Source organism: Nelusetta ayraudi, unplaced genomic scaffold (assembly GCF_046127955.1).
Source record: "Nelusetta ayraudi isolate G7.1 ecotype Tasmania unplaced genomic scaffold, CSIRO-AGI_Nayr_v1 ptg000135l, whole genome shotgun sequence".
In the NCBI taxonomy this organism is placed as follows: Eukaryota; Metazoa; Chordata; class Actinopteri; order Tetraodontiformes; family Monacanthidae; genus Nelusetta; species Nelusetta ayraudi.
The window spans coordinates 20,370,715-20,397,050 of NW_027466185.1; the positions used below are offsets into that span (position 1 = coordinate 20,370,715).

A 26,336-nucleotide genomic window follows, 5' to 3' on the forward strand; every position below is an offset into this window, starting at 1 on the left:
ATTAATAAACACCAACAAAAACTAACAGCAAAAACCAAAACTTCCAAACTGGACTGGAGTTGCACTGATTTTCCTGTCCTGCATTTTAGCTCCAGTCATGTTTAATCTGTGATGATGGTGTCTGTGAGAGAGACGAGAGACGATTTTGACTCTTACTTGTAACCAAGCAGCTGAAAAATGCTCCCTGGACGCCAAGCACATCCATAACAACCGGAGGAGGACGTTGCTTTTTTTCATATTAAACCCTGTCGCTGGACAACGGCAGAGGAATTTCACCTTTTCAGTTCCTTTTAAATTTTGCCTCCGGGGGGGAAAGAAAGGGCTAAAAAGGCATCCACACCACGACGCACACACTTCCAAAACATATTACTTTATTTTAATGTTTGAAAAAGAACCTCGGTGTGACAACATTTAGGAGAAACAAAATGAGAAAGGACATTGTTTGAGATTTTAGCTGGCCGTCTGCACGTTGGAGCGAAGGCGTCGCTCCTGCTTTTGCAGGTTTTGAAGGAGAGTTCCATGTCACAGGATCCTGCTGTGGTACAACGTCACTAGTGGAGAACGCGGGATCGAAATGCCGTGAGGACAGAACCATCTAGAGGGGATGGAGCAACGTTTTGGGGGAGCTTATCAGAAAAATGTAAACGCACAAAAAGGAAATAGGAGATTCTTTTTTTTTTTTTTTTTTTTTATTTTTCCCGGTATTGGAGTTAAACACCTGCTTGAATTTTGTGTTCCTGTAGGTATGGACCTGCGTACCTGTCGTCAGCTGCCTCGGCATCGGGAGCAGCTCTCACTGAACATCAGACAAGCTCTCACTCAAATCACATACGAGTTTAAAATTTCTATACAGTATTCTACAATTGTGCTCTGTCTCTGTTCCGCCACTTCCCTCCCCACACACACACATTTTTTTTTTTTTTTTGCGCTGTTTCTAGAATTCAGATGGATTTGGAGACTTCAGAACAACTGGGACGCGGCCCTAAGAAGAGTCACGGTCGGGGTGAGATCTGGAGTGTTTTTTCGAGGAGCCGCGATTGCCTCACGGCTTCCTGTAGCTGGCAGACTTCTTATCGCTGACCATGTAGAGAGGCGGGATTCTGCCTATGCAAGTGGAGGGGTCGCAGAGGCCAGGCGGGCCCGACGGTCCCTTCGGACCGGGCGCTCCAGGGACTCCAGGACTTCCTGCTTCGCCCTCGACTCCGTTCTTACCGTCCTTGCCGATGCCTGGAGCACCCGTGGCACCTGAGGTTGAGATGGATCGTTGTGGAATGGAAATGAAAATGTGTTTGTTAGGCGTCACTCGAATTTGCAAGAGATGTTTTCATAGCAAGTTTGATGGAGATGGAGGTACGGTCACATGACTAGCCAGCATGCCAGGTGGAACGTTACGTTTGGAGAGGGAAGGCAAACTTGACTTGCTTTAATTTGTCGTATGAGAAAAGCCTTTAGTTTCACATTAGTTGTTTAACAAAACTGCTGCTATATCAGCACCTTAGCAGTCACCATTGAACTGATCCACTCAATTTTAAGGTGAAACGAAAATGTTTTCACCTGGAGGTTAGCAAGATGGATGCTGCCGTATGGATGATTTTTAAAGAGCGAAATAGTCCTCAGCAGAGTTCACGGCCTTCCCCATCGACATCAGTTAATTAAAATACTCATATATTGCGACTGATATTAGCAGTGTAGCCTTTGTGTCATTTTCCTCTCTTCCATTTTGGATTCCAAGGTTGAGACAGTTGAAATAGCTCCTCTTTAATTAGAACTGCCCTTATTTTACATTCACCAGTTGGCCGAGCTCGCTGGCTTTCTGAACAGCCAGAATGACCTTGATATAAACTACAAAGTGAACGGCAGAGTATCAAAATTCCATTTAAACCACAATTTAAACCCACCAACAAAGCAAGACAAAGCCTCACCTGGTGCACCTGGGGCGCCGGGGCTCCCTTTGATTCCCACTCCGTCCTCTCCCTTGTCCCCCTTGTCTCCCTTGTCGCCAGTGTCGCCTGGTACAGAGCACAGGTGCAAAGAGAGGAGCACAACAAAGTAGATGAGAGTGCACGGCGAGGCATTGTGCTTTCACTTTACGTTACGGCCGCACACACTGGAAGCCAAGTGACTCGGCTGTGAATCATCCATCGCACAATGCGCCGCTCTAAATGCTCCACGTAGTTTTTGTTTTTGTTTTTTTGTCCCTACCCCCATGTGCTTTGGCAGCGTAGAGACAAAAGGCCTACTGCCAAGGCCCACAACGTTTTCTGAAAAAGCTTCATTTAATCTTGGGCCACAAGCATCTACTGTATTAGTTCTGGACCCTCCCCAGGGACATGAAGCCGAGGCAAGAAGCAATCAACGCGTAAACAAAGCTCTTCCAGCACAAAATATTTTAGACTTAAGAGTTCTCCTTAGCCCAGACCTGGGACCTTTCTGTGTGGAGTTTGCATGTTCTCCCTGTGTCTGTGTGGGTTCTCTCCGGGTTCTCCGGCTTCCTCCCACACTCCAAAAACATGCATGTGAGGTCAATTGAACATTCTAAATTGTCCGTAGGTGTGCATGTGCCGTGACCCTGAATAGGAATAAGCGGGTATAGAAGATGAATGAATGAATGAGTTCTCCTTAAAACGCGTATGCATAAAACCTGATTTAAAGGTGGGCAAACTACTCCGGGGCTAAGAGAAGCCGTTTGGTCTCGTCATTTGACCGCTGATCCTTCAAGAAAGGCAGCTTTCAAAAGCCTTCTGACCTTTTTTGCCCGGTGCTCCTGGAAGTCCGTAGAAACCCGGATGGCCTTTGATGCCGTTCGGCCCGGGGGGGCCGACTGCGCCCGCCGCTCCGGCTGGTCCCGCGGATCCGGGAGGTCCTGCTGGTCCGGGGATACCGGGGGCACCGAGGGCTGCTGGTCTCTTGAGGAACTCCTTCATGAACTCTTCAAGTTGTTCTAGACAGGAAAAGGCAAGGACATGATTGTAAAAATGGGGAATGACGCAAACGCGCCAAAGGTTTGATCTGGTCAACACGAGGAGAACAAAGTGAACCTTCAACGACGGCAGAGCAGATCTCCTTGAGCTTCTCGTCGTTCACTTTTGGGCCCTGAGACGCAATAATTGAACATCATCAAAAGCGACCATAACTTTTAGCAGCTTCCATATACCGTGTGTGAAATGTCATTCAACAGGTTTCCACAATGTGAACTTCACAGAATTATGAAGATGTAATAATGTAAAGAAGTAGTCATGAAATATCATTGGCATTTCATAGCAGGCAGCACTGGCACTTGACTTATACTAACTTATATTGACACTTACAGGGAGACCTCTGGGTCCAGGTGACCCCGGAATGCCTGGTTCTCCCTCCAGTCCTCTGGCGCCCATTGGACCTGCCAAACCCTCGTGTCCCGGCGGGCCTGATCTGCCAGCGTCTCCTGTGGCTCCTCTCTGACCCTTCTCTCCGCTCTTCAGGCAAAGAAAAAGGTGAAATTGTGGTGGCTCCTCTGTGTCCGTGGAAGGAAAACCGATCCTGCTGCTGCTGAAGCCTTTGAACGTCCCGTATTGGTCATAATGTACTTGACCAACAACGGCGTCTGCAGCCGACCGATGAACTTGCCATCTTCCGTTTCTTTTTATATTCACTTGTTTACAAAATCATGCAGTTTGAAAGAAAAAGCCCTTTGTGACATCACAAATGGCACAGCTAGTTCTCTGAGGTATAAGACTGTACGCTCAGGTTACATTCAACGTCTTTTGGCGCCCTTCAAACAAGTGCAAGTTCAAACAAAGCACGAGTTTTAGCAGGAAGCTAAAACCCAGTCTTTTTACAGGAGGCTGTGAACAGAGGGCTAAATACACTATGCTAATATGTATGCAACCATATTGAGCATTGGCATTACTACCATATTACCAAAAGATTAGTAATGACTTCATAAACTTAGCTTTATATATTTCTACATAGAATTAAATATTCTAGCAAATGTTGAGAAGACACCAACAAAAGCAGATGCTGGTAGGAAAACATTGTGCACAGTTTCTTCATACCTCTCCTTTATTTCCTGTGACACCAGGGGGCCCCTGAAAAAGAAATTGAGAAAAGTTTGTTTCAACACCTCAAACCGAGAGTCTTGATGTACAGTGACAATGGAAATGGGCCGCGGCTCCTCGTACCTGGTCTCCTTTGACTCCAATATCGCCGACCGTTCCGGGATCGCCCTGGTCACAGAGGATCACGGCAAGTGTGAAAGGTCAGACACGGCCGTTTTTAATACGACTGCAAAGACTCCACTCATTCTTACCTCACTTCCTTTTGGTCCCATCGGTCCAATAGCTCCCTGCACGAAAAAGACATGAAACACGGCCCGACGATCAACTGGGCGCCTCATCACTTATTCTGCACGTTGTAAAATTGATGGAGGGAAGATTTAGAGAGTCTACCTGATCGCCTTTGTACCCCGTGTGACCCTTCAGTCCTTTTGCGCCGGTCTCACCCTTATCTCCCTTATCACCCTGGGAATAATTCAAAATATTAATTGTTATCTATTAATCACATAAGATCTGTCTTTTTTCTACATGTTTTACAGTGAAGGGAAGTAGTATCCTGCACCTATAAACACCAAAGTGTAGGGCCTCCTCAGCCTAATGATACGATGGCATGGTTTGGATATGTGAACCAGTAAACGATGATAACTAACTCGTCTCTATTAACTCCCTGATTAGATCATTTCTACTTCTAGACCTCTACACTACAACTCTTTAAGCTACATGTGTTACATGGAATGGCCGTGTTTGTATTTATTGATCACATTCAGTCCTAGAAACATGAAATGTTGAGCGGCCACTAATTATTTATACTGCATGTTTAATTGGTTAAAAGTGATCATAAATGTGGAACCCTAAAGAAAGTACCACTGTGCGGTAGACACAAACAGCATTTAGGAGCCAATAATCAGAGGACTTGATTGAATGTATCAGTGCATCCTCAGGTGTCTTACCTGTATCCCCGGAGAACCTGCAGGACCTACAGGCCCTTGTTTTCCTGTTTCACCCTGAAAATGAGGCAGCAGGGCACTTAAGGTCAGCCGTTTACCAAAAGAACCGTGTTGTAAGATGCAGATAAAAACATTTAAAAAGTGCAACAAGACAACATTACAGCAATATTACAAACAAGGATACCAATATTGGTCATCTCAGAGCATAAGCGGAAGCGCTTTCTCACCGTTGCCCCCTTGTCTCCTGCTTTTCCATCCTCTCCAGGTTTTCCAGGCTCACCCTGGATGAAACAGAAACATGGTTGGGATTTGTGTTGGAGGTCAACATTCAGGCCACCGCAGTTCAACGGGCGACTCTCACCGTCTTCCCAGGAAGTCCGACTGGTCCGATGGCTCCCTCCGCACCAGTTTCGCCCTGGACGCACGCAAATAAACTCAGTTAAATAGCTTGAATCTGAAAAAATGGCAATCCTTTATGATATTTAACCAGAAGAGAACAGACTCACCGTCTCACCAGTGGCCCCGACTGGTCCTGGTTTACCGGGAAGCCCCTATTATGTAGCGTCATAGGAAAAATGAATCAACAAAACTGTGTTTGTGTGGAAACATGGAAATATGAGTGACAGCAAAGCTTGCCTTGAAATTGCAACAATGAAAAGCTGACATTTTTGAAAATAGAAAACTTTTTTTGAAGCTCAGAAGTGCTAAAACTAAACTAAATCTACAGAGCTACCCTATATGTCAATATAAATTAATATTGACAGATGAAAGCACAGCAGTAAATTGTAATAAAAATCCAGATCCAGATAGATTCTTTCTTTGAAGACAATACATGTTTGTGCGCGTCAAACAGTGGGCCTTTAAAATCGTGGGAAATGCAGCACATCCGTCCATTTCCCGAACAAACACCCTGATCGCAGAGCTCCCGACAAGACGTATTTCCCAGTGCTCAGTTTATATAAGACTGCAAAGTCCAGAAAAAAAACAGAGGAGACATCAGAGCAACTTTGGAGAAAAAAAATAGGGCGAGCGAGCCGAGGGTACAAATGTTTTTCTACTGTGCTGCTTGTGGTGTCAGTTTGACCCCTTCAATCCATATCTGTCTCCTCTCATCTCACACACTTCCAGGAAAAGGTCGATACTCCCGGCGCTAGCTTGTTGTTGTCCTTTTTTTCCCTCCTTCCCTTCCTCCTGTTGGTTTGACTTTCATGTTTTATTTATCTGATCTGCTCTGCGGTTTTTCGCGGAGCTGCTCGCCCTCCGTTCACTTCCGCTTTCTTCGGATCGCCTCGCCGTGCACGCTCGCCGCATTTTTAAAGTCTAGGAATTCATTTCCGCAGCAAGACACGCTATTCATTTATTTATTTATTTATTTAAAAAAAACAAAAAAAAAACAAAGGACTTGAAGAGTGTAACACCTACCGGAATACCCACAATCCCTCTGATACCAACAGCTCCGGCAGTGCCAGGCTCACCCTGTTGAGTGGAGACTCAAGCAAGTCAGCATGGCATTTATAATAACATGAATACATGGATGGATAGATGGATAGATAGATAGATAGATAGATAGATAGATAGATAGATAGATAGATAGATAGATAGACAGACAGACTTTGTGCAAGTATCTGAGACACATATTTGATGCGCTTCTTGTTAAAATGACTAAATTTAGAGCCCAAAGATGAAACAATATCTCATTGTGGAAAAGCTTGAGATGTTTCATCCAGTTGGAACAGAGGTTGGTTCAACCGTCTGACTGCTGACAAAAGCCAACGTAAGACTTTGCTCCACCAGTATTTCGAGTGAGTTGTAGGGTTTACAATAGAGTAACAGCAATACGGTTTTCATGTGGGGAAATAATCACAGAGCACTTGTGTTTGGACTGAAGGGATCACGTGGTGGTGTTGGGACAGTGAGAAGTCACCTTGGTTCCGTTGACTCCCGGAATTCCGTCCAAGCCGTCGCTGCCTGGTTCTCCCTGCATGTTTCACACGAGACTTTGTGAATCAGCAATCCAACAAACTGTCGACTAAAAAGTGCATTGAACTCCCGGCAGCCAACTTACAACTTCTCCCTGGTCTCCTTTGGGCCCTTTCTCTCCTTGAGGTCCAACGGGTCCCTGATTAAAGGCAAAGGTCGGTTCATTATGAATTCCTGTTTGTTTTCCAATAGAATCCACAACCACGTTGTACAGAGTCAGACAAAATAATGTATCCACACAGCAGGAATAGAAAAAGTTGCATAAATATTTCATTAGGTACTTCTATACATATAGATACCTCTTTTGAAAGGATGTTGTGTATTGCAGGAAGCCGACTACAATGGTGGCCCTCAGAGAAGCAACTGAAAATGCATGTGCAGCAATCCCATTGGACACTTTGGCCAACGTTACCCAAGCCGTAGCTCACTGTACACATACATGTCTGGAAGCCAATGGCCACCACTTTGAGCACCTCTTGTAATTGTAGAAGTAACTCGTAATAATCTCGTAATTTCTGAATAAATTTGGTATTGAAATATTCATGCAAGTTTTTCTTTTCCTGACGTGTGCAAACATTATTTTGGCTGACTGTATTTTCAGAACGTGAACTCACTTCCTCGCCTGTGGGTCCCTCCAAACCTTGACGCCCGCGGATACCTTCCACTCCCTGTCAAGAGATTTGGACCTTGTAAACACCAATCTAGTCATCAAGAAAAGACTGATTGGAAAGAAAATATATAAGAAGCTACAGGTGCTTACAGGAGCTCCAGGTGGGCCAGTGGGTCCTGGGACGCCGTTAAAACCGGGAGGACCCTTAAAGCAAACAGTGACATTGCGATGAGGCTGGTTGTGCGTTTAATATCCACATGGTTGTCTATTGTATGCGTGTCTCTCTGCTCCAACTGACTCGGTCTCCCTTCTCGCCCGTAGTCCCTGGGAATCCAATGGGACCTCTTTGGCCCTAAAAATGAGAAAAATAAAAGCACTTTAAGCTGACGTGGGTTCTTCCGCTCCCTCCCGCGCACTCGCCGGGTCTATTAATTCCACTGTGACTGTGAGGAACCACAGGAGCTTCCTTACATCATCTCCCATGCGTCCCGGAGGCCCTGCAGGGCCGTCTGCTCCAGCTTCCCCCTTTTTAGCGTAGGACAAAAGCAAGCAGGCAAGCGCAAATTAATCCGATTCCGAGGACGAGGATAATCAAATGAGGCGGCTAATGGCCGGCGATCAGATCCTTCACGATGCCGCTCGTCCTTGATACTCGGTCTCTTTGAATTGGGGCTCGAGCTGCCCGTACCTTCTCTCCAGGTGTGCCGTCTATCCCGGACTCGCCGGCCAAACCTTTGTGTCCCTGGAGGAGGAGACAAGCAGATTGATTGATGTAACGATTAGATTGTCGTCTAATTACTGTCGGTGCTCTGGGTGACCGTTTGTCATCTGTGAACGTAAAAAAAAATCTTGACAAATCTCAAGAGTTTCTGCTCTGGGTCGCTCATCCCGTTGTTGATCCTGCTGATGCTTCCAATTCCTCCTCAATTAAAACCACTGAAAAAAAAAAACACAGCTAAACAGCTAAACCTAAGCTAAGTTAGCTAAGTTAGTGGTAAGTTAACGCGTCGCCCTTTTCTGTTTGCAACCTTCACACCTCCAAGCCTCTATTTCTTTGTCCTGTATTTTTTTCAATCATCAAATGTTGAGATCTTCTCAGGCCTCCCTCCTTGACCTCATTCACAACACTTGAACACTTGAATTGCAGATTCAGGGCCAAATTCATACGGATTAGAAATAAACTGAAAGTGTCAGACGTTCACAGGTTTAAGTTTAAGTTCCATTAGCAATGGCAAAATCAGCTTTTCTTCCTTCCTCCAAATCTCAACCAAACCAACATACACAACCGTAGCATGAGAAAACTTGACATTTTGACCAGAGCCAATTATGTAAAATTGCTTAACAAAAAGATGCTGTTTTTGTATTGTATTTTTGCATAATTACATATACAGTATCTTGCTCATATATTTGATGTCTTCAGTTTCTATCTGCAGTGTAGAGAGTTGTAAAGACCAAAAAGAGAAGGTGCGTCCAAACATTTGACTGGTGGTGTAGGTAAAACATTCCTATGTAACGTTGCTCTTGTCATGGCACTGTTTCTTGCTCTGGGTCGTGTGAACATCCCCTGTGTCGACTGCCTAGTTGTGTCGGTGTGTTGGTCTGAGATCAGTTTAAGACAGTTTATTACACGGTATAATAAAGCAATATTAATACTGCTTTGCGTTGGGACAGCATCGTTGCTCACCTTCATCCCCGGCAAGCCAGGCATCCCCTGTGGGCCGGCGGGGCAGGCGGCAGGACACTGCAAAACAGGACGGGTGACAGCAAACAGTCAGGCATTGCTGAGGCCTCGCCGCCACCTGGTCCGAACCACACCGATCGTCAAGCACCCAGGAAATGTGTGGCCACTTATAAGAGAGCAAAATCACTCACAGATTCCCCAGTCCCCTCACTGCTGGCACCAGGAGGTCCCTAAAACGCAGCAGAGCGACACCCAAAGAAGACTTTAGATGCCCACACCAGAATCCACCAGAGCAGAAAAATCCCCAGGGGGGGGGCGACTCGAGAGGGAGGTGCAACGTGCAAACAGGATGTCAACATGCAGACAGGAAGTTAGCATACCCAGCTACAGCAGGTGGACGAATTGGTAGATTTAGATGAAAGAAATGCAGACAGGCTTTAAACCTCTTGGCTAAAGCAAGCAGAGGCATATCCTAATATTAGTGTTTGCTGGTATTTGGGTTTCCTCTTGAGATCTCTGCAGTCTACAACAGCTTTGTGGAAGCCACAGGGTTTTGAGATGAAAGGCTCAGAAAAAGTGTGGATGAAGCCTCTTGGTGTAAGATTTCATCCGTAAAAGTAAATGCAGCTGCACTACTATTTGCTAGCATTCATCCCTAAACGTAATGGTTGCTGTGTAGTTTATCTGTCATGCTCTATGTGGGACGTTTAAAATGCAACAGGTCACGTGTGCAATGTGTGTATTGTGTTTCCGATGCATGTTATGATTAGTAAGTGTCAGACGGTCATCGGCATGTTGCGGTTCCTACCACTGGCCCTGGTGGACCAGGAGGTCCAGGAAGCCCCCCAACTCCAGCTGCACCCTTGGGACCGGCTGGGCCCTGTGCGTGAAGAAATTACAATCACCACGTTTGTTAATAACGGAGACTTACAGATGAATACAATGATAGAGCCGTTCGGTGTAACCCAGGCTGAGCTGAAGTCAGGCTAATGTTTGCATTGCTCAGCGCCGAACCACTGGAAACTCACCAGGACAATTAAAATGGAAATAAATAATGCAAACTCAGCCACGGGGGACTTTGTCCTGCTGTGTCAAACTTTATGTTCGGTCCACCATAGTGACAACAATTAAAAAAATATAATTGATAACCTTTGCCATTAAAATATTCAAATGTAATATGTAACTACAATGCTTTCTTCAGAGATAACAAATTAAACGTAATGAGAGCCAGTGTGGAACTCAGCAGAGGGCGAAACTTCCAGTGTGAGGTGTTGACATGGGAGGAAACTATTTGGAGGTTATTTATGTAAAAAAACAAAACAAAAAAAACAAACTTAAATGAAGTCAGCCTTTAATATATTTGTATGCGTTTGAATACTATTTTTTGGGGGGATAAATGCATTGAATGATCCACTAATGATACACATCGGACATTAACAGTTTAGCAGTATAGCATATGCACGACCCATCACACTGGGTCTTCGTTTGAAGGCTGACCTCAGGTCCTATGTTTCCTTCATCTCCTGGAATTCCAGCTTTCCCTGGTGGTCCCTGTTTAAAGCAATAAAATGGTTCATTCATAAATACATTCAAATATTCAGTTGTGTTGTCACATTAGGACCATGCGGGACTGATGTTTTGTGCATAAAACAGGAAAGATCACATACAGCAGGTCCTTCACTGGCCGGGCCCTGCAGAACAGAAGGAGAATTAGAGATTTAGTGCTGATGTATGAATTAGGAGCATTTAGATACAGACACACAAACTATATACATGAAGTTTTTGAAAATGTTTTGTCGCTTATAAGAAACTTACAGCAGGACCAGGAGGTCCAGGAAAACCAGGAAGTCCCTGCAAAACAGAGAAGGGGAGAAAAAAAAAAAGAATGATTGGTGACACTGTCATAATCATGTAATTAAACGTTTACTGTTTTTATTTACCCTCTCTCCTACAGGCCCTCTGGGACCCATTGGACCAGAAGAACCCTGCAGGCAGCAGAGAAGCAAAACACAATCACACACTGGCGCTAACCGCAGGATATGACAAAGAGTGCGTGTCAGGCCAATGAAATGATGTTTCCTACAACAGCTCCTGGAAGACCGGGGAGGCCTCTCTGTCCAGGAAGACCGATCTCGCCCTGCTCCCCTTTGGCGCCCTGGGAAACAGACACGACAGGAATAAAACAACTTTATCTTTTTCCCCATCGCGCCGCGCCGTTGCTAAGGAACCCGCTTGGCGGTGACAGTCAACAATTAATCACTGATAGGTGGGGCACTTTCATTCTTCCTCGGATGACAGACGATCCTCGGCAGCTGTGTCTCTGGGCAGCAGAGAACAAACAGGTAGGACAAAGACAGAGGCGCCGGATGGAACATGATGTCTTTGGTTGACTCACGATTTCAACAAGGGGATGTTCATTTCTTCGCAATTACACATTTGTTCTGAGAGCGACATCCCAGAGAAGAACCTATCGCTGACTTGTGCAGCGCTGAGGACAATTAAGAAAAGTATGCAAATATTTCAGAATAATGTTTAGAGAAAGCAGGGGGCGAGATAATTTCCATCAATGTTCATCAAGGAGGTTTGCACTTCCGGTGCAGCACTTTGTCCTGGATTCTTGATCAGATTTGTTGTAAAAGCATCGCAAAGAGATTGACAATATTAATCTTGCAAAGAGAAAAAGAACAAAAATGTATTTGCACAAATATTTGTGGAAAAACAATTTGCATTTGCATGCGTGGTTACGTCAGCGCACACCTTTTTGTGCCCACGCATCTGCATTTGTAGTCTCACAGCAGAATAACATCATTCGGATTTACAGTGAATTAACACACCAACACCACGCTCAACATCGGCAGCCAAAGTCTAGTCTAATAACTAGTTATTAACTAGTTATTATTAATAACTAGTTATTAACTAGTTATTAGTTGGCTAAGCTAGCACACTGTAATACAGTCTCTTCGAAATCAAAGGAATTAATAGAAGTCAACAACAGTGAGAATGAATTTGCAGCTTGACTTCTCTCAGTTTCCCGCCACGATTTCATACTCACAGGAGAACCTGGACTGCCGGTGGGACCTGGGAGACCCTGGAGAGTCAAAGAAGACAACGCAGCATTTATTGCATGGCTCATATTTCTGGAACAAAAGGCCGATAACTGACAAAGAACCACTTACATCTCTTCCATCTCTGCCGTCTTCACCCGCGGGCCCTCTGGGACCCTCTGGGCCGGCAGGGCCTGGTGGGCCTTGGACTGATTTGTCAGGCTGAGATTAGATGTGAACCCATCAGCGAATGGCAGTGAAATGGTTAAAACACAGCGAATAACTTCTGGAATAAGTTCTAAAACAATGTCTTTGAAATTCAAGCGTAAAAGCAAAATGTTTAATTCCAACATTGCTGTTACTGTCTCAATAAGAAAAATAATTCATTAAACAAATGCAGTTTAATGTCATGCATTTGACTGCGTGTTCTTGAATGCAGACAGTCTAATATTGGACACTAATTGGTTATTGATTGGCATCGTGGCACAATGGCACCTACAGTACAGCATTAGCGAACATACAAAACTACCAACTAAGCATTGAGAACAGAGCAATGAGGCCATAAGCACGCTAAAGCTTCGAAGTAGATTATTGGCTCAAAATGACAAAGCAAAAAAAAAAAAGAAGAAGAAAGGAAGTAGAAGAATAAATACCTCTTCATTGGCATACATCTGAAGAAGCAAGAGAGATCAGACGAGAGCAGAGTTAGTGAAAGTAGTCACACCACCCCTCACCCAAAAAAAAAGTGTCAGCAGAAGCTAAGCGCCGCGAACGTCATGCTGCCGTTTGACTACACAGCCCGCACTACCAACGCCTGCCACCGACGGCGCCGCCACCACAGCTGGATGCAGGAGTGTTAGCCTCGAATCTAATAGAGAGCACCAGGCCAGCAGGGTCAGCGGACATCATCGCACCGTGATACCAGAAGTCCGATTTTCTCTCCGGGCTGCCAGTCTTTGTTCAGTGTTGAAGTCAGAACTTGATTGGCGGTTGCTTGATTGATTGGCATAAATACCACAATTCCTTTTTCACGATGCATCGTTTTATTTCCTAATTTTGTGTCTTGACACGGTGATGGAAAAAGCAGTAAACAAGATGTGGTCGAAAACGATTCTCGCAGGCCAGCCGGCGTTGACCACAAATATGAGTGCTCTTTTCGATGAAGATTCAATTCTATAAATCTAACAAGTCACACGAGCAAATGGGCGCGAATTCAGAGTGAATCACCAATTGTTATAGTTTCCAGTGTGAATTTCTTTGTGATGCAAGTTAACATTTTTTTTATGGAGATGCACTTGGGTTGTTCATCGAGAACAACCCTAAAGTGCATTAACAGGTTTTGTTAATCTCCAACAAAATAAGGAGTAATTGGAAAAACAAAAGTCAAAACAGTTTGTGCATATTTATTGAATGTTGTTAATGGTCTCTCTGTTGTTTTTCTCACTGAGACATTTCCCCATTGTGCTGTTTTCATGAGCCAATTTTGGCCATTATACCATTAGGCAAATAATAATCGACTGAACTTTTTGAAAACAGGGGGTGTCCAACTCCATTAGGTGGGCTTGCTTGAGCCTCATTGGTGAAAATACACCAATCTCTTCATTATGGGGATTTTCATGAAATATTTTTTCATCACACGGCAGTGATATAGAAATAAAGCAGTTGAAAGATATTCAGCAGCAGGCACAGACGGAGTAAATCAACGGTCAACGTGATGTCACATATAAAATCTAAGTCACCAACTGATGGTCCAATCAAATTAAAAGCCTACGCAGTCGTACATTCCTTCCATTTTTGCATGTCCTTGGCGCCACTGCTGATGAATTGCATGTAGGATGTGGCACTTGTGCTTTCCGTTGCGGTTGCCAATGGCGGTTTCTCGGTGACTTAAACGAAACCACAAGAATCCGGCGCATACGCAGCTTTCCAAATTACGATCGTGCACTTTTAATTTGACCAGACTTCCTCTTTTTTTTTTTTGTCCTTTCCAAAAAGCCATCAGCATTTTGCCTCCACCGGCGTTGACGGCAAAGAGCTCGCCCCTGACTCCGCCTCCAAAGACGGATTTGTCGAGCTGCTTTTGGAACCGAACCAGAAAGCGCTCAAGAAAGTATTTGTTACACTCCTGCGACTGTCTCAGCCTTAACGCACGATGTGTTTTTTGTTGCTTCTTTGTTTTGTGTGGAAATTCTATTGCCCTGAATTTTAAACTGAATACATGAATACAACACCAACCACCGCAGACACTGAGGGTAAAACCCTGTTCCTGACTGTACCTCAGTGGCCGGCAGCTCGTTGCAGCTCTCTCGCTGGGCTCTCTTGGGGTCGCAGTGAATCAACATCCACTGGAGCTCAAACTGCAAAAAGGAGGAGACGTTCAGTTCACGCTCTGTTTGCGTTCTGTGCTAAAATTTATTTTTTTTCCCTCAATTGCGGATCAATCACTTCAAGTCTGCATTGATTACATCGTGGGAGGGGATGGAAGAGAAAGCAATTTCTTCTGCGGGGTATTACAGTAAATCAGGGGTTACCAACACGGTGCTTCAAGAACCACACGGGTTGCCCGCAGGCCAGTTCTAAAAATAGCACAACTCTGTCTAACACTGAATTTTTCTTTCCTGTTGCTATGCTTTTGTAATCACACTTGCATTTATTTAGATTCGAAAATGACAATATCTTAAAAACAAAATGTATTAATATTTTTTTGTAAGTTTAGATGAACACAATCTAAAAGTCGGTTTGTGAAATGTAAGTAATAGAATTTTGCTGGATAAAACAGTTTGTCAGTGGCTCGTGAAAATGGGACATTTTTCCCATTGAAAATTTAAACAATTGCTGAGATTACAGATCTGTAGCCAACTTTGCTAAGTCAACGTAATGTCTTCACATAGATGAGTATCATAGAAATTATCTATTTAAATTGGGCAAACTGAAAAAAAATGTGCTATTTCAGAACATATTTTGCTCTTGGTTTGACTCAGTACCCATGAAGTTCTCTCAGCTCTCAGGTTGAAAAAGGATGGTAAAACCCTGCAGTAAATGATCCCTTTTTTTTCTTCTTAAACTGCCCCAACTGGCCCGATCCTCCCGTTCCTAACTTACCACGACGGAGACGTCAGGGTCGGCGTCCAGCCTGCCGATCAGGGTGTCCCCCTCCGTGTTGACGGGGCCTTTGCCCTTGATGGGTTTGCGGTCCACGGGCTGGCAGTCCACGTAGAGCGTCACCTGCTCGCGCTCCACCCCGATCATCACCTTATGCCACTTGGTGTTGAAGAGCACCGAGAGGCCCGGGAAGGTGACGGTCTGCAGGTTGCCGTCGGCGCCCATCAGGAAGTACTCCAGCGCCTGCTGGTCGCCGTTCAGCCGCAGGCCGGCCTGCTTGTTGCCGTCCTCGTCCACGATCTGCCAGACGTTCCACACCTTGTTGACGGTGCTCTTGATCATGCGGAAGGTGACCATGAAGGAGTACTCGTCGGGGAAGCCGCGAGGGAAGTTCAGCCTGGGAGGGACAGCGGGAGGACGGTCAGGATTGAGCGAAACAAGGAAATGCTCAAACGCAAGTGTCAAAATACACTCCCTGGATACATCATTAGGTACAATGTTCGGTTGCTTGTTAACCCTGAAGGTTAAGTTGTGGTGACTGGAATGGCTTTTTTGGTATGTTGAAAAGTTCTGTTGCTTTAACGTCGAGGTTACGTGTGTAATATTTGGAGATTCTGAAGAAGAAACAGCGACATCAAGCGGTCACACTTTAGATTGCAGCTCATCTTTTACTCGCCCTCGCCCTCCCGAGCTTGCCAGTGAACTACGGTGGTCTGCGCACCTAAACATGGAAACCTCATACACCTTCTTCTTCGTTGGTGTATTTGAAGATGTAAACATCCACCCTAAATACAAAATGCACTGTCAGGCGGACTGGATTGTCCAGCTAACTGGGAGCAAGACCCTTGTTATATGTATATTCTCATATATAACTTGGCAAAACTACCATGACGTCATAAAGTTAAAATGTCCCAGATTATGAAACATAATTTTACTCGATAGATGTCTATAGCCTGTCAGTTTTCTTCCCAGAAATGAAAAAAAAAATAAATAAAAAATCCATCCTTCACGTCATTGGCTTCATACATCAAAAATCATGCTGATTTTGGAAATCCGCATCTTTGCTGGACCCTGTAAACAGAGGGCTAATTATATATTTATTTTCAGCAGATTAGAACGGTTTCTCGGATATCTAATTGCATTACGTTGCCCTGCTGGACTCAGAGATTGGAAGCAAAGTTCTAAGGAACGGGTATAACAGGGGGACTTTTAAGTCACTCCCTTTTGTCCACGGAGAAACAAAGGTTTGGTTTGAAGTCATTGCATAATGCCACAGATTAAACACCACCTCAGCCGCAGCGCTGCCGCCTCCTCCTCCTCCTCTGCTGCTGCTGCTGCTGCTGCTTCCAGTGATTTTCTTTTTTTTAACAAGCCAGATTCTCAGCAGGTGGCTGCTTAATAAACGGGTGCTGCAGCCGAACTTTAACCATCTTGTAAATGATCAACGTGAGCCAGTAAAGAGAGAGAGAAAAAAAAAGTGTTTCCTGTGCGCCAGTAAAACAAATGAAGACCACGCTCGCGCTTTCGCCCTGGGGGTGAAAAAGTCTTCAGTATGAGCTGCTTTCGCCCCCTGAGGACGAAGCATGTGGAACGAGGCAACAGCTGAGAGGGTTTTTTTTTTTTTTTTTTTTTTTTTTTTTGCTACCAGGGTCAGACTTCAAAAGCGAGCAGGCTGTGCCACGAGACCTGCAGAGGAAATAAACATGTATTTACATTCACGGTGACAGTCCCCCCCCCACCCCCGCCCCCTGCACCACCACCCTCCCTGATCGGTGTAGGTGCGGAGTGCCAGCCGTTATGTAACCGTGGCTGAAATGAAAGCCGCGCTGCAGAGGAGCAGATTAGCTGAAACAGGCGGGCAGGCGGTAGGGCACGCAGGGAAACATCCAAATACATCATTTGGTTATGAATTGGGTTTCACATTCTGAGCACCTTTAAGCGAAACGCGGCTAAGTTTTCATGCTAAATGGGGCTGACTGGCAGGTGTGGGAAGGATACGTTGCAATTAGAAGCGACGCTACGACTCGCAGGTGTTTAGAGCGAGGAGGTGGAGGAGGGCACCAAATATGTGCCCTATTTTTCGCCTCCACGGCGCATTTGGGGTGCACTTCCTGTGGGAAAGAACTCGGCAAAAGTGCTCTCTCGGTGGCCATTTAGAGGGATGAATTGACAAAATGTTGCAAAGAGCCCTCGGCGGAGGCACTTCTGGTGGAAAACGCGCAGCGACGCTTCCATGTCGGCTCAGCCTCACGCTGGGAAATGGCCACCTGTGTCGGAGTGAAAGACCTGAACCACCCTGTCCTGACTGGCTCTTATCATCCACATTCTTGAGGTTTTGGTCTCACAACCTGTATACATACGAACAGGTATTTGCAGTGCATTTGCTGTACTGGAGGAATGGGGTGTCTCGATCAGCTGATCAAAAGCCTTGACTGCAGAGGGAATAAACTGTCTACCAATGTCGTCCAAAAAGATTCATAGTGTGATGCTTTTCATCAATCACAGTTTCATCTATATCAGACAACAACAACAACAACAACAACAAGGCTGGTTCATACCTATAAATCTATTTGTGTCCGATATAGATGAAACTCTGCGATCTATGTCTACCAATGTATTTTTAACTACTATGTTGCTGTGCCTTCAGTTTGCTCAAGTAAAATTCCAAGAAGGTAAAAAAAACAAAGCAAAACAAAACAAAACATAAAAACAGCAATGGCTAACTTTGCCCATCGACTGCAGTGTTTCCCATATCCTTTGGACTAATCCCATGGGTCCATGTAGTAAAGAACCCAAAGGAAGAGTTTGGACGGGGAACATAAACTCTTTGGAAGTGACTGACTGACAGTCCGATTTGTCACTTTGCAACTTCACCCCTTTGCTAGTTGCTCCACGCCGCGGCCTTTAATTTCACACTTCACCAAAGCCATTCTGGACCAATTCCAGTCGATGTTATCCACGGAGAAAAAGGCCTCAGTGTTGTCTTTGTGTTCTCATGTTAATGTGCCACTCAGCTCGCTCAAAACAAAACTGTGGCTAAAACAGCATCTATGCTAACCTATTTAGCCACTGCCGCTGCTCACAAGTTATTCTCCCTGCTCTCCTTCCTGAGTCGGTGATTTGCAAGTTTTATAGTGATTTGAAGGAACTGTTCTAAACTCAAGAGTCATTTTCCTGAAGCTAAAGTTGCGATTCCTTGCCTCCATTCCCTCACCTCGCAGACTCATCCTTAGCTATCGCTAGTTAGCTGCAAAGCAAGAGACAAGCCAACATATCACCAATTTGCAAATGCAAATCTAAGTGCACATATAGAAATATATCAAGTCAATCCTGGTTTCAGTCCTGTGTTTAGTCCTTGTTTCAACTCAGTTCCTCCCTGCTATGAGGCCGACCTACGAACAAGTCCTTCATTGACCCACAGTAGTATTAGCTATGTGACTCAAGGGTGGACTGAGAGGTTGCAAAGCTTGTGCGCACGTATAAATTTCCGCAAAATCTGGGTGACCGACTTACTGCAACACGTAAGCTCAAGTCAGTGAAAAAGTGTTTCCTGTGACTATTGAGAGCAGCAGTTGCTTCCACCTGTCTACACCAATGGAATGCAACCTCCTTTAAATTTTATTGCACATACGACACAAAAGTGGGACACTTTACCATACTTTTTTTTTTTTTTTTTTTTTCTTTTACAGATTCCAAAACGACCAGCCTCTCTGACATGCCTTTTCTCCATCTTCACGTCTACAAAATGTCAAATATATGTCCAGACATGCTTCTTTTTTTTTCCCCTACTCCACCAATTATGCACCGCAGTAACATCTGCGCCGGACGTGTAATAACGCAACACCTGCGCACGTAGCCCACCGCCGCCTGCCGACACCTGTACGTGTGTTTTTCAACACCCCGTACTGTACTTACATGGTTGGAATTTGGAAGTTGGCCTCCTTGTCGAGGCGGTACGCCACCTGGAGGGACGTGGAGCCGTCCACCTTCCGCACGCCTTTCAGAGGGATCACGTCCAGCTGGAACTGGGTTATCAGATCGAAGCCTATAGGGAATGCATGGGATCACGACAATTTCGACAATGTGCTTGTTGCGTGAAGATTGATTAGCATTTAGCGATGTCTTGGCAAACTTTCAGCAAAGCAGACGGTCAAAAAAGACAAAAAAAAAAAACATTTTAAATGTTTGAGTGGGAGCAAATTTTTGAACGTTTGAAAATTTGCTTTCAAAAGTGAAAATGTGAACATTGCGCTTCCATTGCGTGGTTAGATGTTGTATTTGATGTCGATTTTTACAGAGTAGAATTGTGCTACGTGGCAACCAGAAGGAGCGGACGCAAACCAAACCAGCAGAAAATTGGAGAATTCTTTTTCAAATTTGAAATAAATTTCAATTATCCTTACAGCCCAGGTAGCATTGACAATGAGGATTACTGCTCTTAGACCAAGACAAAATATTTCACATTCTTATCCCCTCTGGGTTGTAAATGTCAAACTCGAGTGAAGCGGTGTATCAGACTCCACGTTCGCAGCAGCGTTTGTTCACGATCACGGGCGTAATCGTTTGTTAGCGGCGAATCCGAAAATGAACAATCTGTCTGCTTAACAACGCATCACTCGGACGTGCTGAGTGAAGTCGGCCGTTTGACTCGGGGCTGCGGCGAGCAATTACGGCCTCGTTGGCTTTTTTTTCGAGCAGTTCCAGATTGACTCTCAGTGGCTCAAACAGGGCGTTTTATTTGCATCATTTGCAGTCTAACGCCGTCTTGGCGCATTAGGCAGCCCACCCGGCTCCGCTAATGAAATGTGCCAACTTCCATTTGATGCTCCACCATTTCTTAAAGGGGAATTCGGGGTTGCTTGCTCACGCGCAACGCTTCTGGGTTTTATCAAGAACTTTATCCGCTGCTTTTTTTTTGGCCTCACCTGGAAGGTCGTCCTGTCCACTTCTCATTGGCGGGCAGACGGAATCGCCGTCCAATCGGTTGAGGTCGAGTTCTGAATGAACGAGATACAAAGTATTGATTTGGTTGCAAGACACACACACGAGAATAAATAAAGAAATAAAGCTAATGCCAAAGTCCAATTCAGTCACACACTTATACGTAAAAAGTTACAAGATACGCAGAAATTTTAGAACGCACCTAAAAGTAGCTATAAAATGTATTAAGGAATTCATTTGGCCTTCTTAATTTTTTCTTTATTTATGTTTTTTTTTTTTTTTTACATTATTGAGTTAAATACTTCCAATTTTTTGTTGTTGGTAGCATAGTTACAATGTGACAGAACTCAACTTTTCTATTGCAAATAAACTTGATGATTTTTCACACATTCCATTGCATAAAGACAGATCTGTCAACACAATCAATGTCACTTATAACGCAACTTTCTGAGAAAGTCTTTATAAACAAGGATGCTCTATATCAATGTTTTTCAACAGGTGGGTCGGGACCCCAAAATGGGTTGCGGAGCTGTTTTGATTGGGTCGTGGTTTCATGGGCATGGTTTCCCTCCATTTTTTTGTTATTTCAATTCAAGAATTTCAATAATTTATTTACTAGACATGATGGAAAGTGGGCCATCGTTTTTATCTTTGTGGAGTAAATTTGGTTGGCGACTTCACGATGAGGAAAAGAACGTGGGTCCTGAGTTACCAGGAACATTTAATTGTAGAAAGAAGTCTGTTAACAATATTCATTGTAATATTTTGTCTCCTATTCGTTTTGATTTATATATACAGCTGTCGTGTGCGTTCAGATTTCTCAACCTCATTTGCTCATTTTAAAAGGACCAAATTCCTCAAAAGCCGGATCAGAAGAGGGTGCAATTCTTTTGAAGAGAAAAGCCTTATTAAAGAAAAGGGGGGGTGGGGGGGGGGAGGATGCTAGGTGACAGCCAAGGGGGCCTCCCCAGTGAAAAGACCCGAGTCAGCTCATTATTCACGGCGAGCAGCGTGAACGCAGCACATCTGGAAGCCGTTGGCCGATCCCACACGACTGCTGAGAAATGAGATAAAGTGGTGAGACGGTATTTATAACGGCGTATTTGCCCACCGCTCGACACTTGTCTGACTGTGCATGTGCGGCCCCCAAGTTGTTAAAGCCACTACCCGCCGCGGCGTGGGCTCGAGAAAGCCCGTAATTATGTAATGAGCGGCAGATAACCCGCAGTTAGGATGTCACATGCCGGAGCATGTGCGCGCGCCGTGACAATGTGGGCAAACTACGGGGGGGGGGGGGCGGGCGAGGCGGGAGGGGAAAAAAACCAACAAAAAAAAAAGACAGAAAAGAAGAAAAGCTGTTCTGTACCTGGTGCTGTACACTGCGTGCATGTTTTAGCTTTGCTGTGACCCTGCACGTCAGAGAATGGGGCTTTTTTTGTGATTATCAGAGGGAAGGTTTAATCTGATTTAATCCTTACAGCGCACGTACGCACGCGCACACACATTGTGCAGACACACACAGAAGTACGGTGCGCTGGCTATTTCTGGCACTGGCTTTGTGTGAGTTGTGATAAAAGAGAATGACCTGGCAACAGTCGACATGTGGGCGTTATCATTAAGCCCCAGGCCTCCTTCGGTCTGTGTTTACAAGACAAACAATGTCCCATTCACGCGTAGTTGCCCCCCAACCCCTTCTTCTTCTACTTTTTTTTTTTGTTTGTTTTTTTTTATGGCACACCACTTTCTGTGACGCGCGACCGGGATGTATGTGACTCACGTCCGAGTGCCGGCGACAGGAGGAGGGACATCAGACCGATGCAGATGCAGGCCATTGCCATCGGTGGACGCCGCCACTGCCTTCTGTTGGGGCGGGAGAGAAGGAAAGGAGGAGAAATCAGCATTCAGAAGTGCCACTGAAATGCGCACTCTCGCGCACTCTCTCTCTCTCTCTCCCTCTCTCTCTCTCTCTGAATCAATAAAACACCAAAGGGGCGACATTAAACACTTTGCTGCCGAGGTCCCGATCACAGGCTGCTGCTGCTGCTGCTGGTGCTGGGGATGGTGGGTATAAATAAATAAATAAATAAATGAGATTGCATTAAACTGAAAGGGATAATAAAGCAGCACCGTGGGCGGAATATGGCAGCGCACGATAGAAAATTGATAAGAAGAGCTTTGGGCCAGTTCTGGCTAGACCTTTGAAGCTAAGCTTGCAATCTGATCTGGAGCTACACAGCTTCACATCAGCTCATGTGAATCAAGGTCCACGCACTTTTTATTCACTGTGCTATGGTGCTATTTCAATTATTTGTCATCACTGACATATAGTCCTTTCACATTTTCTCTATGGACTTGTGGAAAGTCAGCAGAACAGAGCCGTACAACCGTTTCATTATAATTTGATGTATACGACATCCTACATTTATATACATCCTAAATGTTTATATTGATATACCTCAAATACTTATGTGTCTTTCTGTATATCTATATATGAATTATTGATTTGATTGAATTATTTATTTTTATATATCTACATCTATATTGTCAGGCAAGCCGTCAGCTTTGAGGCTAGGTCGTCTAGTACTGTTATCGTATGTTTGAATTACTGAGATGCTCTACTACTCATCATTTAATATCATAATATAATTTCATTGCCCCTTCCCATATCCACGTCTAATTCAGCCAAAGTATCATTTATGAGGCCCTATTGGCTTTCTTAACAACTCCAGCCAGCGCAGAGCCGATTCATTTCCTGGAGAAACCACCCTCGCCATCTCGTCTTCAATAAGCATACAGTAAACTGTAATCTTAAACAAACAATATTGTAATTAATGACGTCCCCCACTGCCAGGTGCAGGTGCCTGTCTCTGCACTGTTCGCCTTCTACGATGCACAGTCAGTCACCGTAGCTTTTTCCCAAGGACTTCACAGAGCAGCAGGACAGAAGGTAGCTCTGTTAATCATCCTGAAAAACACGTCTCCAATGTCGCGAAGGTCGCGGGGGAGCACGTCTTATCTGGTTCATCTAATTTATCTCATTGCTAAAGAAACAAGAAAAAAAAGTGGGTGTCACAGGGGCTGAGCGTGTGGATTGTGCGGACTGTGGCGTATAAGTGTGTGTATGTGTGCGTGCACTGTCAGAGGGGGAAGACTAATGGCTAAGTTAGCGAGGTCTCCTCGGAGAGGACGCCGGGAGCTTCAACTTTATGCCCTTCACGTTAAGAAGCCTTCCCACAGGGCTCCTGGAGGGAGTGGCTGTGTGCTCTCCATGCTGATCCATCTGCAGCGCAGGCCGCTGCCACCGCAGCACCGACTGCACGTGACTGCCGCTTAACCTTTACACTAAACGAAAAAAGACTAATGGTTTTCGGGAACAGATAAGAGGCAGTGAACTCACCTGCGCGTCAGTTACCGTAAATATATTGGAAACGATGGGGAAAATGTTGTCATGAGCTCGGGACTCAACAAGGAAGTAGCCTTGAATGTTGCATTTATGCAAGTTATTGGTAAGTGTTGCCTCTAATTTGACCTGAAATAACCATCTCTGCTTAATGGTAATAAAGGATGACTTTTAATTATAATCACCTGATGATGCCTGTTTCTATTTCTGCCTTCATTCTACATTGACCAGAATAAAACTTACCTGAGAATTGGTGGTGCCAAACAGCAGTAAAACATAAGAATGTGAAGACAAAAAAAAGGATCATCCAATTTTTACCTAAAATGCGAGTGACTGAGTTGGCAGTTTGTAGTCTGTGAAATTGTTTTCCTACTATGCTCTAGGCTTTGGCTGTTGTCCATGTATACAATAGATACCATATTGTTAGAATTTAATATTGCCTACTTCCCTAAATGGTAAAATGTCAGTGGAATTCTGGAATAATTTGCTAGCAAGTTTGAGCAAATTAAGAGGTCCTGCTATAAGAAGCCATGCATTTCAGTACAGGAGGAGTAAAACACAGCCGTAAAAGTGGGGCATGAATCATAACTTTAAATGTACATGTTATAATGTGGTAACTCTGATGACTTGACAACATATTTGACAGATCCAAGGACGGTAAGAACCTTCTCATTAAACATGTAGGAAGCAAGTTAACGAGGAGCTTCCCTGCAGCAAATTCACATTGGTTCCTTTTTGCCACAACACCACGAGTGCCGCGCCTTCCCGTTTCATTTAGCCGCTGTGGCCTCAGTGCACAACATTTGGGAATAACTGTGCAAAAAAAATAAAAAATCGAATCGATTGATCTCTGAAGACGCAAGATGGCAAAATACTTTCAGAGGGCGCCAGACTGTGGTTGGCCACAGCAGCATCTTGGCAGAAACAATAATGAGTTCTTCTTGGTTTATGTTTTCTTTTTTTCTTTTTTCACGGCTGTAAAAGAAATCCTGAGGGTGAGCTGAGCCGTAATAACATGAAAGACATCTGAAAATTAGAGGATTTGGAGTTGACAGCTGCTTAATTGGCCCGGAGCTGCAGGCACCGGCTGCTAAACAGCAACTGGCTACAATGCTGTAAAAAATGCTCGCAAAACACACTCATAGCCCGCTTATTATATGATGGGAAACATGTAACTTGCATCCAATGAGATCGCAGTGCTTTAAAATTCAAGGGTTGTTTTCCAACTGTTGCCGCAGCTGATATACGCTTGAAAAGACCCCCTTCCAAAAACTTTTTTTTTTTTTAAACTTTACGTTTTTTTCTTGAAATAATATTCAGCCCAATTACATAATGGCACCCTGTCAACTCAGAGGCCCGGCGTTCATCAACCTTCGATGGAACCTTCCCCTTTAATTCTGCTCGCATTGCCATGCCCCATCTTGCCTTTTCCCTCTGAAATCACACTGAAACAAATCAAAGCATCCGTCTTTACAATCAGGCCACGCGAGAGCTGATGTTGTGGACGCGTTAACTTAATGACTGTTTTCGGCCAATTAAACAGGACCAGTGAAGGGCTAAAAGGTCAACATCTTCTTTCTTTTTTTTTTTAGTGTGTTTGTCGACATCTTCCTGTTCCTCCAAAAAAAACTTGTTTATGAGGATGTTAACGGGCAAATCTGTGATGGATACAGACTGTTAACTTCTTCCCAGTTAAAGTTTAAATACACCATTTAGTGCTGCTTAAAGATAACAAATAACAGAATGGCTTTATTTATCCCCCACTGGGGAAATTTAAAATAAATAAACCAGATGTATTCTCTCGAACAGACAGATAATAACAGAATATCTGTTCTGGAGGTGTTGATTCATTTCCAACCCCCCCCCCACCCCACCCCACCCTCAAAAGACAGAGAGACCTGCTGGAGAAAAACAGGACTTGAATGGTTTTTACCTCGTGGGAGCGGAGCTGCGGAAGGCCATGTTCTCACCAGTCGAGCGCAGCGGTGCAGCGGGAGCAGGAGGAGCAGCAGCAGCAGACCTGAGATTTTTTTTTTTTGTTCCCTCCTCGGCAGTCGGTCCTACCTGCGCATGTTGAGGACTGAGCGGGAGCCCCGAGGACGAGGGGATGTTCAAGCGTTTTCGGAGGACACATAAAAGTTTGCTGGACGGCCTCCCATTGGCCAGGAGGTTCCTCGGGAGGTGGCGTCTTGACTTTTTTCTTTTTTATTGCCCGCACTTCAAAAAAAAAAAAAAGAAGATGCAGAAGCCCCGTGGGCCACCGTGTGCAGCCCCCCCCCCCCCCCCATCCCCTCCCCACCACCTCCACCTCCACCAACTCCCCCACAACTCCACCTTCCTCTTCTCTTTACAGCGCCTCCTAATGACACGTGTGCTGTATGTAATTCTCTTAATAATTATCGTCGGGACAACGGAGGGAAGCCGACAGAAGGGGGGATTGCGACAAGGTGCCGATTCCATAATGGCGTCTGCTCATCGGGGCGGCCGTGGTGTTGACAAGAAGGAAGCCTTGTTATTACCCAGAAGGCCTCGGGGTGGCTCGCTGTTTATGTATCCTGCGTGTTACGTAACTGATCGCGCACGTTTGATCTGTGCGT

The 26,336-nt window shown here is 44.8% G+C and overlaps 1 protein-coding gene across 3 annotated transcripts; it reads right to left on the minus strand.

Moving 5' to 3' along the window:
- Window positions 1-354: 354 nt before the first annotated feature.
- On the minus strand, window positions 355-25,837 carry col9a1c (collagen, type IX, alpha 1c). 3 transcript variants are annotated; one of them, XM_076011599.1, is made up of 38 exons: window positions 25,673-25,837; window positions 22,117-22,199; window positions 20,324-20,395; window positions 19,314-19,443; window positions 15,399-15,795; window positions 14,573-14,653; window positions 12,950-12,967; window positions 12,429-12,518; window positions 12,305-12,340; window positions 11,336-11,407; window positions 11,193-11,237; window positions 11,068-11,103; window positions 10,920-10,943; window positions 10,750-10,803; window positions 10,061-10,132; window positions 9,444-9,482; window positions 9,256-9,312; window positions 8,260-8,313; window positions 8,043-8,096; window positions 7,870-7,923; window positions 7,722-7,775; window positions 7,576-7,629; window positions 7,047-7,100; window positions 6,906-6,959; window positions 6,404-6,457; window positions 5,488-5,532; window positions 5,343-5,396; window positions 5,209-5,262; window positions 4,985-5,038; window positions 4,428-4,499; window positions 4,289-4,324; window positions 4,161-4,205; window positions 4,035-4,067; window positions 3,309-3,455; window positions 3,039-3,093; window positions 2,747-2,941; window positions 1,923-2,009; window positions 355-1,245 (listed from the first exon to the last, which is right to left on the minus strand). In XM_076011599.1, exons 1-38 carry the CDS (start codon window positions 25,699-25,701, stop codon window positions 1,043-1,045), a joined length of 2,847 nt encoding a protein of 948 aa, XP_075867714.1. In that variant the 5' UTR covers window positions 25,702-25,837; the 3' UTR covers window positions 355-1,042. The 3 variants fall into 3 exon arrangements, with proteins under 3 accessions (XP_075867714.1, XP_075867715.1, XP_075867717.1); XM_076011600.1 differs by lacking the exon at window positions 12,950-12,967; XM_076011602.1 differs by lacking the exon at window positions 9,444-9,482.
- Between the last annotated feature and the right edge of the window lie 499 nt (window positions 25,838-26,336).